The following is a 16,722-nucleotide window of genomic DNA, read 5'->3' as shown; positions in this document are numbered from 1 at the left end:
CCCCTCCCTGCTGCGCCCCGCCGGTTCCCCTGCCCTCCCGGACCGCCCGTCCCGCGGCCTCCTGAGGCGCCGCCGATCGGGGGCCGGGGCAGGGCCTGCAGTCAGCGCCCTCCGGGGAGCGGGCCAGCCCCGGGGCGGCCGCCCGGGGCTCCGGGGGGACGCGGGCAGAGGTCGGTGGCGGCAGGTGGCCGTGTGGGGCCGGCGGCCCCGGGGGGTCCCCTGTGAGGAGAGGGAAAGGGGGGGAAAACGCCCCCGGTTCTGCACGCCCGCGCTCGGGGGGTGCTGCTCGCCTCTTGGTGTAAGTGCTCTGCCTAAATCACAGCGGAGGGGAATGATTTCGTTTTTTAAAGCGTGAATATGACGATAAGCCTATTACTGAAACATTCTTTCAGGTTGCAAAGTAACCTCCGCGAGTGTAAGGGGGGTATTTTATAGCAAGAAGATCTCTATGGTCCCTTCCAACTCTAAAAAATTCAGTGAAGTTCGGTGAAATCCAGTTTTCATCTTCAGGCTGAGAGGAAGATGACAGAGATAGACAGAGATACTGGTTAGGAAATCTGCAAGAAGGAGTAGATTCTGGGCACCAGCAGCGAGAGGAGGTCCCGAGGCAGAGGGGGGGCTTCCAAACTAAACCTTCCTTCTATGTAGCTGCTTCTTGCCACAGTTCATGTCATATTCCCTGTGAGGTGTTGGGACCCTCCACTGCAATACCTTTGTACCAAGACAGGCAAGTTGGTTTTCTGCTTTCTTTGCCAAGAACTTTATACTTTGGTGATGTATGCCTGTCTATTCCCTTTCTTCTCATCTTCTGCAGGATGCTTTTGAGCCATTTGGATAATATGAGGGTATAAGGAAGGATAGGGAAGAGGGGAGGCAAAGAGAGACCGCTGTGTTAGAAACGGGCTTTGTTAGTACCATTGCTCATAAAGTGCATGTCTCTGTGCTCCCCTTTTTTCAGACTGCCGGTTCCCAAACTAGAAGATACCATTACAAGGTACCTGAATGCCCAGAAACCGCTTTTAAATGATGATCAGTTCAGGTATGGACAAACAAGATAAGTGTATTGCAGTATCATGTGCTGCTTCAAAGCCAAGTGTTACATATAAAGAATATGACTTCTGACAGCATTTTGACTCTTGTTGATTGCTGTAGGAAAACTGAAGAACTTGCTCGACAGTTTGAAAAGGGAATTGGAAGAGAGCTGCACGAGCAACTGGTTGCTCAAGACAATCAGAACAAGCATACCAGTTACATCACAGGTATGTTGGTCTACTGCGTATGTAGCTCCTAATGCTACAAATGAAATAAGCTGAAGCATAAGTTATCTACTCCATAAACTTGGAATAACATACTGTGACTGTATTTGAGCAAATTCTGAGTCTCTGGTGGAAAGAAGAATGCCCATCATCTTGTATACACCAGAATTCTGGGTAGATGGCTGTTGGAGAAATGGTACTTTTTCATGAGTTTCTGTATTTAAATTTGAGTTTACAGGGTTTATTTTTTTTCTTTTTTCATTGCTGTCTGTTTATGTTTACATAGAGGAGCTTATCTGGTAATTCCCTTAAGGAAACTGTATTTAAATTTGAGTTTACAGGGTTTATTTATTTCTTTTTTCATTGCTGTCTATTTTTGTTTATATAGAGGAGCTTAACTGGTAATTCCCTTAAGGAAAAGAAAGCTATCATTTTCAAATAATTCCAAGTTATTTAGAAAGAAAACTAAACTCTGAGGTGGGTTCACAGAATAAGATGTGGGAGGCAAAAGTGGCCAGTGGTCCATACTTAAAGCCCCACAAAACTACAAAATATTCTTTTAAAGAGCAAAACAAAAGGAGCAGCAGAAAGAGGGAAGATGAAAATAAAGAAAAACACATTAAGAGAGCGAGAATATGCATATAGCTTTTTATTATTCTTCCTTATTATTGCTTCCACTGACTTCCACATGCAAGTGTCTGCGTATGAAAGTATTGGGTGGGTAGCAACAGAGGTGGAAGTATTCAAATACTTATGGAAGTAGAAATTTGCATGTTGCCCAGGGAATACGCTTCTGTCCTTGCTGTCTGTTGAGACTACCTGTAGCGGTGTTAGCTACCGCAGATTCTGTAGAGAATACCAAATTATTTCACAAAAGCTGCTCTTTGATTTCTTAGCTTTTACTTTCCATTCACTTTGAACAACATCTGGGGTTTTAACTGGTGATTTTATGATGTTTGTCAATGTTAACCAGTATGCAGCTTTGTGTCTGTGAACTGTGGGGTGTTTGGATTCCTTTTTGTTTAGTTATTATTCTTTCTTAGGCCTCATAAAAGACCTGTTCCACTTGAAATTGGTTTCTGAAAATATATGATGGGCTACGTGATGATGATGGATGTGGTTTTAAAACTGTAGATGAATGCTAGTTACTCACCCATGAGGACTTGGAATTAAAATTGTACGTTAGGTCCTTGAGTTACCCATTGTCCTTCGTACAGCCCAGCTAGAAGGTTCTACTTGGGACTGATCCAGGCTTGGAATAATAATAATAATAATTTTTAATACATCGGCTCCCTTGAGGGGAAGTTGGTGTGCACTTGCTTCCTTGGTCTGTATCCAGGCAGTGTGCAATACTGGAACTTGCTGAGTGCAATTTGTTAAAGATGATGAAATAGAACCTACTTAAAAAATGCCTTCTCTGCCTGTGACCCTGGATTATTTTTTTTTTATTCATAGGCAGGTGTAAAGGTGTAACTACTTCTAGAACTATGATTGATTCCCTTGGTTTTGGCAAGCACAAAACCTTTGGGTCACATTCATGCTGCTTGTTATGCTGACAGACTGTTTGAAAGACCTGTGGTTATCAAATGTAATTCTGCTTTCCAAAGTCAGTTCTGGGCCTGGAAGAATAACTGTGAGGTCCCATCTAACTTCATCTTTTTGCCAGCTTGAGAGACCAATGGCAGTGCATCAGTACCAAGAGTTTTGCCCTGTGCTGATCGTGGTAGTGGACAGAAAGAGGAAGGAGATGGAAACGTAAGACAGTAAATGTAGGTGGAAGAATGCTGCCAGGAATGAAGGGAAACACTGGATCAGAAGTAAAGGTGGCTCTAAAGAGAGGCATGCCCTCCATAACAGAGGGTTGCAGAAATTAATAGCTTCAGAGTAGGTAAAGGCATATTCCACTCCAGATGTGAGATGTGCACCAAAATACGGTGTTGGGGAGCTGCATTGTACGTGGTGGGTGTTATGGTTTATCACTGAGCCATACAGAAAACATGGAAATTGGCCCTCGTTGCTGCTGATGTTGACAGTCTTGGTACAGATTGCTCCAAATACGGTATTTTTACAGTTAGGCAACAATACCTTTCTTCATAATTGGAGGTTGGGAGAATCCCTGGGGGAATTGTCTGGCAGGATATGGACTACATGAACCTCTGATCTGACTCAGTAAGCTGCTTTTATGTTCTGACCTATTTTTCAACTCTCCATTTTCAGGTCCCTGGTTTGACATGTACCTAAAATCACGTGAACCCGTTGTTTTGAATTTTAATGCATTTATGTCTTTTAATCCTGATCCAAAATCTGAATATAACGATCAGCTCATACGAGCTACGAACATGACAGTCTCTGCTATACGTTTTATGAAGACCTTCAGGGCTGGTTATCTTGAGCCAGAGGTTTTTCACCTCAATCCAGAAAAAAGTGACACTGAGATCTTTAAAAAAATTATCCGATTTGTGCCTTCTTCACTTTCTTGGTTTGGTGCCTACATGGTCAACGCGTACCCCCTAGACATGTCTCAGTACTTCAGGCTTTTCAACTCTACGCGGCTGCCTAAACCCAACAGAGATGAGCTTTATACAGATGAAAAGGCAAAACATTTACTGGTACTGAGAAATGGGAATTTTTATATATTTGACGTTCTTGATAGAGATGGAAATATGTTGAAACCTTCAGAAATACAAGCACACTTGAAATACATCCTTAGTGACAACAGTCCAGCCCCGGCCTTTCCTCTTGGCTACCTCTCCAGTGAAAACCGAGATACGTGGGCATTGCTGAGGAAGAATCTGCTGGAGAGTGGCAATGAAGAAGCTCTTCAAAAAGTAGACTCTGCTGTGTTTTGTTTAAGTTTAGATGATTTTCCCATTAAAGACTTTGTGCACTTGTCCCACACTATGTTGCATGGAGATGGTGCTAACCGCTGGTACGACAAATCCTTTAATCTTATCATAACTAAGGATGGCACCGCAGGAATTAATTTTGAACATTCCTGGGGAGATGGTGTGGCTGTGCTCAGGTTCCAGAATGAGGTTTTTAAAGATAGCACCAAGGCACCAGCCATCAGCCCCCAGTCCCAGCCTGCTTCTGTAGACTCTTCTGCAGCAGTGCGGAAACTTGACTTTAAGCTGAACGATGCCTTAAAAGCAGGAATTACCAAAGCCAAACAGAAATTTGATGCCAGTGTAGAAGGACTGTCTGTTAATATGATTCAGTTCAATGAAGGGGGAAAGGACCTTCTAAAGCAGAAGAAGGTAAGCCCAGATGCTGTGGCTCAGCTTGCCTTCCAGATGGCTTTCCTCCGACAGTACAATCAGACTGTTGCTACATATGAGTCTTGCAGTACTGCAGCTTTCAAACATGGTCGTACAGAGACCATACGTCCTGCCTCTATCCATACAAAGAAATGTTCGGAAGCTTTTGTCAGGGAACTCTCCAAACATAGCACCGAAGATCTTCAGAAGTTGGTAGTGGAGTGCTCAAAATACCACGGCCGTTTGACAAAAGAAGCTGCTATGGGTGAGTAGGAATATATCAAATGCTTTTGCACTAGAATGTCTATCAAGGTTGCTGGAAACATTATTTCACAACTAAATAATTTAATTTTGATGGAGGTCCAACGTTAATATAAACTTGACAAAAACAGTAGCAGAAGGCTACAGAGTCAAACGCATTCTCTAAGGCTCAATTCTTGATGGAGGAATACCACGGCCGTTTGACAAAAGAAGCTGCTATGGGTGAGTAGGAATATATCAAATGCTTTTGCACTAGAATGTCTATCAAGGTTGCTGGAAACATTATTTCACAACTAAATAATTTAATTTTGATGGAGGTCCAACGTTAATATAAACTTGACAAAAACAGTAGCAGAAGGCTACAGAGTCAAACGCATTCTCTAAGGCTCAATTCTTGATGGAGGAATTGTGGAATCATAGAATGGTTTGGGTTAGAAGGGACCTTAAAAATCATTGACAATACCACGGCCGTTTGACAAAAGAAGCTGCCATGGGTGAGTAGGAATATATCAAACGCTCTTGCTTTTGCACTAGAATGTCTGTCAAGGTTGCTGGAAACATTATTTCACAACTAAATAATTTAATTTTGATGGAGGTCCAACGTTAATATAAACTTGACAAAAACAGTAGCAGAAGGCTACAGAGTCAAACGCATTCTCTAAGGCTCAATTCTTGATGGAGGAATTGTGGAATCATAGAATGGTTTGGGTTAGAAGGGACCTTAAAAATCATTGACTTCCGACCCCCTGCCACGGGCAGGGACACCTCCCACTAGATCAGGTTGCTCGAAGCCCCATCCAGCCTGGCCTTGAACACGTCCAGGGATGGGGCAGCCACAGCTTCTCTGGGCAACGTGTTCCAATATCTTGCCATCCTCAGTAAAAAATTTCTTCCTAATATCTAATCTAAATCTCACCTCTTTTCAGTTTAAAACCATTGCCCCTTGTCCTATTGCTCCAGTCCCTGGTAAAGAGTCCCTTCCCATCTCTCCTGTAGCCCCCTTTAAGTACTGGAAGGGGCTCTAAGGTCTCCCTGGAGCCGTTTCTTCTCCAGGCTGAACAACCCCAACTCTTTCAGCCTGTCTTGGTGCCTCTGTGCTTCCTGCTTCACCGGTAAAGTGCTGAAAAACTTTTATTCTTCAGTGTGTGTCCCTGAGGCAACCAAGAATTTTGGCTTTATGTCTAAGCAGTTACTGTTCTATCCCTGCAGGGGATAAAGGCTTTAAAAACTTCAAAATCAAACTGATCCTTTGGCTGTGGTACTCCTGGTATTTTTCTAAATGCTTTCTTTTGAATTGTCTGTCCCAGAAGTGTAACTTGGTGTATTGTTTCAGTAAAATTGACTGTTGAACATTACCCCATGGAGCCTAAAATTTGTTTCCTTTTGTTGATACAAGATCCTTTTCCTCTTTAGATTTACAAATTTTAGGAAAGCCTTTCTCCGTTCTAAACAACGGAGATATGTTCACATAAATAGTTAATCAAAGAATGCGATGTATTATTAAAATTGTCTGTTAACATGGCACTTTTGTTTACTCTCATGATTCCTGGTTGAGGCTAGCAGTGAAACAGCCAGCCCTCATTCCCTGGGATACGTGTATCGCATGTGCAGAACGTCTGGGTTCTGAAAAATAATTCCTGAAATACGAAAATAAATCCCAGTTCTATAAATGTCCTCTTTTGTGGCTGAAAAATGATGCGATGTCAAAATAAGCGAGTTTGCTTCCCACAAAAATTAATCATCTCTCTAATACTTGTTATTTTATTTTAACAGGTCAGGGATTTGACCGGCATCTCTTTGGCTTGCGCTATTTAGCCTCATCCAAAGGTATCCCACTGCCTGATTTCTATCAAGACCAAGCCTATGCTCGGATTAATCACAACATCATTTCCACGAGCACGTTGGTTAGCCCAGCTGTGCAGTTAGGGGGGTTCGGTCCCGTGGTGGCTGATGGCTTTGGAGTTGGATATCAGGTACACGATGATTGGATAGGTTGTAATGTTTCCTCTTACCCGACGAGGAATGGTAAAGAATACCTTCAGTGTATATACAAGTCACTAGAAGATATCTTTAATGTTTTGAAGGGCAAGAAAATTGGTAGTTAGACATAAAAGCTTTGGAACACAGTACAAAATGCAGACTGTCTAATTGGTACACTAATCAGTGTTCAATGTGGCTGAGACTGGCTTCATTGTCTTCGTTGAACTTGAATACTCTTAGATTGACTATGAAATTTGTATCTATTTTAAAGAAATCTAGTACTGACCTTGAATGCATGTTTCAGGAAATACAAACATTCACGATGTCAAAATTAAGTAACAGATCGATCTGTTCCAACAGATCCGTGTGTTCTTAAAACACATTACTTAAAGGCATTGTTACCAAGTTTAGGAACTTGGAACATCTCTGTTCCATGAATGCTCAGACAGACAACAGCACTGTGATACCACTCTTAGAGTTTAAAAAAATACATGCAATAATTTTAAATACGAAAGAGTGGTTACATTTGCACTCTTACAGTAGGCTTGCTTACTAACTTGTCACACTTACTTCTCTCTTTAAACTTGAATTGATACCGAAACTGATTGTGCCTCAACCACTTGAAGCCTTTCCACTCTAACAGAGGCTTTAAGTAACCTGCAGTCACCAACTGTGGTGTTAAATTGACTGGAAAAGACTGTATTTTAATAAAGCTATCAATAATCACAAAGTTCTTTTATTGCCATATCAAAATGAGACAGTATGGGTAGGCCCTTTATGAATAGCTCATGTTTCTTACTATGGTTGAAAAGACAACCACTGAAAGCAGCGGTGGCTCTCCCCTTCTGTAGGTGAAGTCTGTCCAATAACTTGCTTTTGTTATGCTACATAAACCTCTGCTCTTGTGCCTTAAAAAAAAACAAACACTGAACTTTATCTTTTGGGGTTCTCCCTTTCCAAACTTCCTGTGGAAAAGTAACCTCAACAGAACACTTTCCTGTTTCCTCCTTGTTCTGTCAGCTAGAACTTTTGACATTATTTATTGTAGCAAGTGCCATAGTGCCTAGAGCTGTGTCTTCAATGCACGGGGCTTGTAGGAGAAATTCTAAAGACTAAGACTTGTCAGAACTCTCTGAAGGATCACAGGAGCTTGAGCACAGACACCAGTAAAACTAAGCGATGCTGCGAATGCGAGATGAAGCTGATGCAGACGAGTTCCTTGCGTGCTCTTCACAGCTGGGACTCGGCCAGCTACAAAGTGGATGGTAACAAAAAGGGAAGGGGCCTTTTTGCACAAAATTCACTATGGTGTGTATAACTTGTTCCCCTCTGCCTTTTAAACCCTCTTGACTTCAGTCTTTCTCTGGAGCACGGTAGCACTTGCCTCTGCAGCTCGGTGTAGTGCTAAGGCAGCCCGTGTCTTTCTCTTCCTTTGGGTATCTCAACTTCCAGGTTCTTTTTCCTTTATCACAGTAAGCATAAGCAGTACCATATCTTGAACTATGAACTGCAAATGCTGGGAAGGGAAGAGATTTGCTTAAAATATGTAAGTGCAAAGGCTTTTCCTAGTCAGGGCTTTTTCCTCTGCAGCCTGTAATGGGCTGTTCCAGTTTCCAGTTGAAAAGGATTATTTTAAAACTTACTTTAAAACTTACCATGATTGTTCTTGCTCTTTTAAACAACTAAAGGAAGGTGATCATTTGAAGGGGATGAAGGAAATAATCAGACCAAGAGTCTTTGAATTAAGTTCACTAGTTTTTTGGGTTTGTGTTTTTGGTTGTTTATTATTTTTTTAAAAACATAAGAATAGCTGGCACAGTTGCCAAGAAGTAGATCTGTCTTCAACTAGACATGAGTGAGGTTTACGACACACTTGAAAAGATAACTTAATTTTCTGAAGATTGTAAGAGCTATGTGTAAATGTCAGTAGTAGTCAAGCTTAATGAGTGTTCTCAGTAAACCCACCTCAGGGTCTTTACTTGAACTGGCCAAAAGCTCTCAAAGAGGTGCCTTTTCAATTGAACAGTTGATGCTGTCCTTCACTAATGCTCATAGCCATTTCCTGATGGTAGGAGTGGTGAGTGAAAAGACCTTACTGACTTATGTGAGAGAATCAAATGTGGGCACTTCTTGGTGGTAGGCTATTAAAAACTTAATAAGTTGTCTAAGTAGTTGCTGTTGATAGAGTAGTTAAGCTACCGTCCATCACAACCATATATATTCCCCCAAAAGACAACATCAAGCAAATGGCACAGTTCAGTATATACAATTTTCAGTTTGTACTGAGGCCATCTCAAAGTGCTCTGTGGAAAATACTTTATTAGGAGTTCCTGGGGACTGAGTACAACTGAAGTTTCCATTTCTGCAGTACAGCCGTGTGAAAAGGAACTCCAAGGAAGCTGAGTCTCCAATAGTTACAGCTCCGTCTTCAATGAGCGTGTCAAGATTTGTTAAGGGTATGAACTTCAGCATTTTACAAATTTATGGGTAACTTCATAGATTCCAACAGATTCCTTTGTTTTTTCATCATAGTCATTCCAATCCTATAGGAAATAAGATTTCACAGTATTAGACACAGAAGACAGAAGGCAATAATGTCTAAATCACAGACTGGAGTTCAAACTGAAACTAAACCTTACTCAAAGTTTGGGTCTTAGATTTCTGTGGAAAGCACCGTGCAGTCACTAAGCTGCGTTCTGATATCTGAGAGAAGCAAGAGCATTTACCTGAAATTAGATAAGCTTCAGTGTTTTTATTTTAACAATTTTTTTTTTTTCATATGTAGTCCACAGCCTGTAGTGGACAACCACCACGGCAGATGAAAGGATTATCTATCATTTACAATACCCTGGTCAGGTGGGTAAGCAGACAAGCAGATCCCTGCCAAGTAGGATACCAGGGAACGGATTTGACCTTGAGGTTTCTTGCTCACAGCCAAGGAAGATTTGCAATGCCGGAGTCGTTGCCCTGAGCTTTGAAGGACAGTGTCTTTCTGTTACTTTTTAATATCTCTGCTCACAGGAAACAGTGCAGGCACCTTCCTAGAAAAATGAGTTCAACACTCTGAATAACCCCAGCCATTTAGTGTTCCAGGTGTTTGCTCTCTGGAATTCCTGAGTGACTTAGAAGTTGCATTTCTACCTTTGTCAGCTGCTAAGCTATATATAAAGGGTGTACTTCTAAAATGACACTGTTAGTAATGCTAGTTGTTCATAGTTGATTTAGTTTCTTGCTCAGCTATGACCTTCCTGCATGAAAGAGCAAAACATGTCTCCTGCACATGCAGGGTGTGTATTTTGGGCTAGTGACTTAGGGAAAGAAAGCTAGATAATTAGATTTACTAACAAAACTGAGAGAACATACCTTTTCTAACAAGTTTATGTCATTGAAAGGTGTGCCAGATTCTGCGCCTTCAGCGACAAACCCTGCCTGCAAACACAGTTGCAGTAAGTTTTTAAGAATAAGTTGTACAAAGAAAATAAAAAAAAAATGATCACTGAAAGTAAAGTTTCTGTTTAAAGAAAGAAACTCAGCATAATTTTATTGTATTTCTTTTACATTAGGTAGAAAGAGTGGTTAAAAGTCAGCATAAGGTTGTGACCCTGTTCATGAATTGGGAAAATTCAGTCTAAGCAACCACAGTGTCAAACAAGGGAATGCTTCTCCTCTTTTCCTTCCAAAAAGGTATTTCCAAGAATTCTAGATAATGTTAAACCTGAGTTTCTATGTTTATGTAGCAACATCCAACTAGTAATAGCTTTAATTTGTGTTTAGAATCCATACAGGCATTACGTATAAGATAGCTTCAGAACAAACTTAATTATACTGCAAGAAAACAATAGAAAGAAAATGTGGAAGAAAGTTAATAATTTTGGTTTAAATATTGTCAGAATCCAAGACACTGGAGAGATGGAGCAGCCTGGATTGGATTTAGGTGCAGAAGTTGCTGGCAAGCTTTACCTGCAAGGAGGATCAGCTGGGTGAAGGAACAATTAGTATACCCAAACAATCATTTCAAAGGGAAGAGTTCTTCACTGTTGTTACTGTTGCTGTTTTTAAAGAGGAGAAGGAAAGGATAGCACTAGGAAGGAAACAGTGTATCAGTGGGGTATAGCACAAGAAGGAGGTGTTCTTTTTTATCTTCTTTAGGAACTGCTCTCTCATTTTAGGCCTCACAGTTATCAAGCTGTAAATTAAGTTTTATTAGTTAAGCTTAAAAAGTCTCAGCTACCTCTGTAGCACACAGGAAGGATTCTTACATTGCCATTTCTAACTATGGAATTTTATTTAAAAAACAAATGCAGCGTCTTCCTGGTTTTCTGCAAGGGATCTACATTTGCATTTTTGATAGAGAAATCCCCACTAGCGCCAGTCAGGCATTTAACTGTGTAAGAACATGTGATGTAAGCCACGGGATTTTAAAATATTTTGGGATTTGAATGGAAGGTTAAGCACTTGGGAGTTAAATAAACCATGGAGCGTGGCAGATGTAGCAACAGGAGAGCTATCTGCGAGGCACGGTGTGAATATGACCTTTACATAATTGTCAGAAGCCCTTCTCATGGGCACTGCCAAGGGTGGAGGGGAAGATCAGCATCATGGGACAAAAATGCAGGGCTCCAGTACAGAAGAGATGCTAGGAAACTAAAAGAAGCTTTGCTTTTGCCACCTGGAGATATTCACTGGCCTTCCGAGGAATAGGACACCTATTATTAGAACACACAAGTACCAACTTTGAATTTGTTGCTGGTACTAGGTAGGAAAAGAGGGTTTATATCAGACAATCAAAGGATGCCTTCTCCTCTTTCAGACTTACATGATTTTTTTTGAGGAAACTACTATAATTTAAATATGGCATACAAGCATTAAACCAATCTAAATTGACTTCAGGTATGGCTGTACTATATCTATTAAAAAATACAAAGAAAATACATGAATGCTGTGGCCTATCCTGTTTGCTGCTAATCAAAAGCCAGATCCAAGGTTGTAGAGACACCAGGCTGGCTTGGATCACATCAAACAGAAAGCAAGTTACAGAATTATTCAGAACTGCATAAGTCCATATATTTACTCATTTAGGAATCACAAATTCACTGAAATACCTGCTCAGGATTCGAGGGTACTCTCCAATAGAGTGCACAGAAGGAGGATATTAAATTTAGCTTTGTAACAGGTGTGAAGTCTTTGTTCTGCAGATAAAAATAAAATTGACAGCGAGGATGCAGAGCTATAAACATCTCCTACAATTTGTAGTCTTCTCTTAGATTTTTCTTAAAGTGCAAATTCCTAGGTCTGACTGCAAAACTTTCAAACAGGAATAAACTAATAACCATTCTGTTCCTCAAAAAGATGGGCTTCACCTAAATAAATAATTAGATAAGACCTCCTGGAGCACGCTGCAGTGGTGATTTTATTTATACTGAATTCCTTGTAGGATCAGCTTTTTTGGTCTGTTTCTTAGCACAGTGTCACAGTCTGAGGGAAGGATAAGGCAGGTTTATATTTATCAGTCTATTTACACCTAATCCGACTGGAATAATAGGTTAAATATAGTAGGGAGTTAGCTGGCATACAGCATGACCGTGCACAAGCAAATGAATCACTGGAGAGTGGCTGGGCACCGAGGAAATCCTTTAACTCTGAACCTCGAGGAGTGCTTTGCAACACTCTTCAACTGCCGGTGATCTTTAGTCTTGGTCTGACCAAGTTTCAAATGGAAAAATGGCCAAGTATTCCCTTCCTATGGCTTTGGTGATGTCAAATCTCAAAGGGAATTTTATTTTTTCTCAGAGGCCATATAATGAAAACTGTTCATAACCTGAACTTCACTTATTCTCTGTGGCATACCGAGAAGCACAGTGTCCCTCTCCTGAATGTGGCTACCTAATGCTGTGCTCCTGCAATTCCCACCCAGGGAAAGATGCCCTTTTGTAACGACCTTTCAGATGAGTTCGGATGAGCGGTGCTGAGCCACCTGTATGGCAATTTGAACACAACTCCAAGGCACAATTCATTTTAGATTTTACTGGCACAAAGAATACAAGAGTTGTTAGTGTTTGCTGCTTGCAGGTTTGGTAAGGGTTTTTTTGAGTAAAATGAAGAACAAACTATGGAGAGGATGTAAAACTGAATGTGTAGGATGTTCCAGGCAGAGCAATACCATTTCCAATAGTATATGTTTTATCACTTTATAAGAAGCGCTCCTAAAAACTGAGAAACAAATCACAAATAAAAACTCACCTGTGGCTGAAAATCAACTGGTTCCAGACCTCGGCATTCAAACTCCACTATTGTTTTGAATTTCTCACTGTCTTCGGCCTATAATTGAGTTGGAAAACCATTAGTTTTCATCTAATAGAGACAGACAGTGACAAGCATTAGCATAGGAATGAACTGCTTTAACGACAGTGACAAGCATTAGCATAGGAATGAACAGCTGGCAGTACTATCAACTCTGATGTCCCAACCTAGGGCTCGTTTAATAGGTGGTCATTAACTACGATTTCTTAATCTGCCACAAGGAAGCCTTCAAAAGGAAACTAATATGGGCATTATATAATTGCCTCTAATTTGAGTGATAGAGTTTTGTGTTTTGCTTATGAAATGTAGCACAGTTTTCTTCAGAGGAGAATACCAGCTTTTTGTGTTCTTGAAAGAGGAATGTGATGATAAAACCTCAAGATATCGTTAAAGCTTATTATCTTTCACTTATTATATAGAAGAGAAAGCAAACTTACGTTGTAAGGTTTGATTGTCTGACTTATGATATCTAAAAAAAAAAAATCAGAAGTGTGAAAGTAAGTGGCATTATGTCTTCAGATTTATTCAGCACAAACCAAGCTCCAGCTTCTTCTTTCGAAGAAATTTCCTTATACAAAGTAAAAGAAACAAAGTAACCAAGCAGTTCCTGCAGCTGGCCCTCAAAAAGCATAATTCAGTTTTTCTCACTTCTCCTGAGCAGTTTACGTTACGCCATTTTGTTACCCTAATGCAAAATGAATTACGTGCTTTTGTAAAATGACATTAAGGGATATGAGTTTTGTTCATGCAGAAACCTGAACTCCCCGGGAGGCCTTGCTGTCTCCTTCATGAGCATGATGACAAGTATGTATCTGTTGTGAACTCAAGCACCAGTGGAGGAAACAAGGAAAAAAATCCCTGGTGAATGCTCTTGATCAACAGTGCCAAGCAAAAATGGGGACTAAAAAAATAAGCCCAGGAGAAAAGGTATAAAATGGATGATGCCTCTTAAATTTCTAAGCACGTACCAATGGAGTTCTCCCTGGAGCACAGCTTGCATTTCTGCACCATCGTGGCGCTTCCTCTGCCTCCTTTCAGGGGAGCACTGTCCTAAAAATAACAACAACAGAGACATCATTTTTAACTGCACTCCAACTGAACCACTTCTGCAAAGGTAAAGTAGTTTTTTACAACTTTAACTTTTTAAAGATATTGCAACGAGAAGGTTTTTTTTTAGAGAGATCCATAATTCAGAAAGCTGTAATTATCAAAGAATAATTTTCTTCCAGACTTGAGTAATGGATGGTTATGTCTTGTCCATGTAGGCATGTTCCATTAATTCCTCAAAATACACTCTTACCATTCGCTAGTATCAACAAAAAGGGATGATTATTCCTAAGAACAGAAACTTCTCTTAACCATGACGAATTTTATCCAGCTTTCTCAGTTTCCAAATGCTAATTTTGTATGCTTAACTCACCTTGAATTACCTCAACTTCTCCAAAAAGATTCCACCAGCATCAGAGAAATAGGCTACAGGCACAAACTTATTCTGCTATCACTTCAAAGTTTGTTTTCAAATGATATTTTTACAGAGAGGCAGCTTTTCAAAGCAGATGTGTAAATACTTTGTCCCCAGCAGTCACCATTCCAATGGCATATTTCAATTAATAGTCTACAAATAATATTTGGGTTTTTTTTTTAGTAGGGAATATGACAGCATTTCCTGAATGTTATCAGCTATTAAAATACTATCTCATCTAAAGTGCAAGGTGTCACCAATATCCCTTGCGTTAAGAGGGCAGGTTTGTGTTCTCATTTTTGTTCTGATGCAGGTTGCAACAGGGAAACGTACCATCAATCGCAGATACTGCCATTTTTCAGAAACTTCACCACAGTTTCCACATTTCAGCTGAAAAATAAACCAGAGCATTTAAAGCTGTCAGTAACCAGAGATTAAGAAGCTGCAGGAGCTGACGTGAGCCCTCCAGACCCACCATGCCCAGTGTTTCGTGGCAGGTATGGCTGCCGCAGAGGGTCTGCCCTTTGGTGCGCTGGGTGGAAAATGTGGTACGAAGCGCAGTCAGGAAATAGAAGATGGGAATAGCACACCTCACCATTTACCTGGGTCACCTGCCAGTGGGTACTGGATTGCCAACCACCGCACCAATGCAGACACCGATCAATGCTTGAACTAAGGACTTTTCATTATTCCAAACTAATGTATAATGTCATGGAATCATGGAATCACGGAATTGTTGGAGTTGGAAGGGACCTTCTAGAGATCATCTAGTCCAACTCCCCTGCCAAAGCAGGGATGCCCAGAGCACATCACTCAGGGCTGCATCCAGGTGGGGCTTGAAGATCTCCAGAGAAGGGGACTCCACACCCTCCCTGGGCAGCCTGTTCCAGGACTCTGGCACCCTCACCAGAAAGAAGTTCTTCCTGCTGTTTGAATAGAACTTCCCACCTTCCAGCTTGTGCCCGTTGCCCCTTGACCTGTCACTGGGAACCACTGAAAAGAGTCTGGCTCCATCCTCCTTCAACCCACCCTTTATATACTTATAACCATTGATAAGGTCTCCCCTCAGCCTTCTCTGCTGAGAGAGAGATGGAGCCCCAGCTCTCTCAGCCTTTCCTCATCAGGGAGATGCTCCAATCCCTCCATCATCGTTGTTGCCCTACCCTGGATTCTCTCCAGCAGTTCCCTGTCCCTCTTGGACTGGGGAGCCCAGAACTGGACACAGTATTCCAGTTGTGGCCTCAGCAGTGCAGAGCAGAGGTGAAGAATGACCTCCCTTGACCACGTCACACATGTAATTGACGTACACACACCTATTTTGATTTCTACCATCAAATTCGTTGCTCCTGTAGCTGACCCCAGGCTCCCCACACCCCGTCCCCGCTCCGGTCCCGCACCTTGAGGTACCATCGGAAGTCCTCCCCCGCGGCCCGCAGTCCCGTGATGTTCTCCAGCGTGGCGCGCAGCTGCAGCCCGATCCTCTGCAAGAGAAGAGGCAGCGAGAGAGACCCTCAGCTCGGCTCCCCTCACCTCAGCCCCCCTCGCTTGGCGGCTCCTACCTACCCCCATGGCCTCGCAGGGTGCCCGGCACCTCACGGGGCCGCCGCGCTGCCGGGGCTCTCTCTTCACCGCCCCCCCTCAACCCCGGCGGGAGCAGCTGCGGGCTTCAACCCGCTCCTGCGTGTTTTTAGCGCTGGGTTCGGTTGGTTTATTTTCTCCCCCACCCTCCACCGCGCTGCGCCGGTGCCCTCAGCCAAGCTGGCGGCCGCCTCCCGGTGCTCTCGGCCGCGCTGAAGCCGCCGGGAAGCCGGGGCTGCCCTCAGCCAAGATGGCGCCCGGCGGCGCGGCCTAGTCACCGCCCAGCCCTCCGCCGGAGCGGCACCGGGCGGGAGGCGCGGCGGGCCCGGCCCCGGGACGGGCGGTGCAGGGCGGGGAAGGGGAACGGGGAGGCGGTGGGAAAGCGGGGCCATGGGAGAAGGGGGCTGTGGGGGAAGCAGGGGGTGTCTGTGGCGGGAGAAGGGGAGCAGGAGGTGCTCCCACAGGCAATGGGGGTGTTTTTATAAAGTCATTTAGCCACAATCTTTTTTTTAATAGCAGTGGCTACTGATCTAGGAGGAACAGAAAGAGGCGCTAAAGAAGGCAAGGGAGCAGGTGGGCAGCACTGGGGTGAGGAAGCACCCTCAGAGCCTGTGGGGAGCCCTGGACC

At 42.6% G+C, this 16,722-nt stretch overlaps 2 protein-coding genes across 3 annotated transcripts; one reads left to right on the top strand and one right to left on the bottom strand.

Annotated features, from left to right (window-relative positions):
* Window positions 1-932: 932 nt before the first annotated feature.
* CPT2 (carnitine palmitoyltransferase 2) lies at window positions 933-7,480 on the top strand. The gene is made up of 4 exons (XM_014938934.1): window positions 933-1,039; window positions 1,153-1,259; window positions 3,474-4,778; window positions 6,548-7,480. The coding sequence occupies exons 1-4, from the start codon at window positions 933-935 to the stop codon at window positions 6,877-6,879; spliced, it is 1,851 nt and encodes a 616-aa protein (XP_014794420.1). The 3' UTR covers window positions 6,880-7,480.
* Window positions 7,481-9,053: 1,573 nt separating this feature from the next.
* LOC106886418 (chromosome unknown open reading frame, human C1orf123) lies at window positions 9,054-16,374 on the bottom strand. 2 transcript variants are annotated; one of them, XM_014939361.1, is made up of 9 exons: window positions 16,080-16,374; window positions 15,914-15,997; window positions 14,850-14,906; window positions 14,023-14,104; window positions 13,492-13,523; window positions 12,995-13,072; window positions 11,857-11,943; window positions 10,118-10,183; window positions 9,054-9,297 (listed from the first exon to the last, which is right to left on the bottom strand). In XM_014939361.1, the coding sequence occupies exons 1-9, from the start codon at window positions 16,083-16,085 to the stop codon at window positions 9,220-9,222; spliced, it is 570 nt and encodes a 189-aa protein (XP_014794847.1). In that variant the 5' UTR covers window positions 16,086-16,374; the 3' UTR covers window positions 9,054-9,219. The 2 variants fall into 2 exon arrangements, with proteins under 2 accessions (XP_014794847.1, XP_014794848.1); XM_014939362.1 differs by lacking the exon at window positions 11,857-11,943 and having other exon boundaries at window positions 16,080-16,365.
* Between the last annotated feature and the right edge of the window lie 348 nt (window positions 16,375-16,722).

Source organism: Calidris pugnax, unplaced genomic scaffold (genome assembly GCF_001431845.1).
Source record: "Calidris pugnax isolate Ruff unplaced genomic scaffold, ASM143184v1 scaffold18, whole genome shotgun sequence".
NCBI lineage: Eukaryota > Metazoa > Chordata > Aves > Charadriiformes > Scolopacidae > Calidris > Calidris pugnax.
Note: the sequence above shows the minus strand (reverse complement) of the source record. Positions and strands in the feature narration are given on the sequence as shown.

What these genes read in the sequence shown, in the direction of transcription:
- CPT2 (XM_014938934.1), top strand. Translation starts at nt 933, where the DNA reads ATGTCTCTGTGCTCCCCTTTTTTCAGACTGCCGGTTCCCAAACTAGAA. An exon ending in GCATACCAGTTACATCACAG is followed by an intron (nt 1,260 to 3,473) that starts GTATGTTGGTCT and finishes CTCCATTTTCAG; the next exon opens with GTCCCTGGTTTGACATGTAC. An exon ending in GACAAAAGAAGCTGCTATGG is followed by an intron (nt 4,779 to 6,547) that starts GTGAGTAGGAAT and finishes TTATTTTAACAG; the next exon opens with GTCAGGGATTTGACCGGCAT.
- LOC106886418 (XM_014939361.1), bottom strand. An exon ending in ACTTCCGATGGTACCTCAAG is followed by an intron (nt 14,907 to 15,913) that starts GTGCGGGACCGG and finishes TTTATTTTTCAG; the next exon opens with CTGAAATGTGGAAACTGTGG. An exon ending in AGACAATCAAACCTTACAAC is followed by an intron (nt 13,073 to 13,491) that starts GTAAGTTTGCTT and finishes ACTCAATTATAG; the next exon opens with GCCGAAGACAGTGAGAAATT.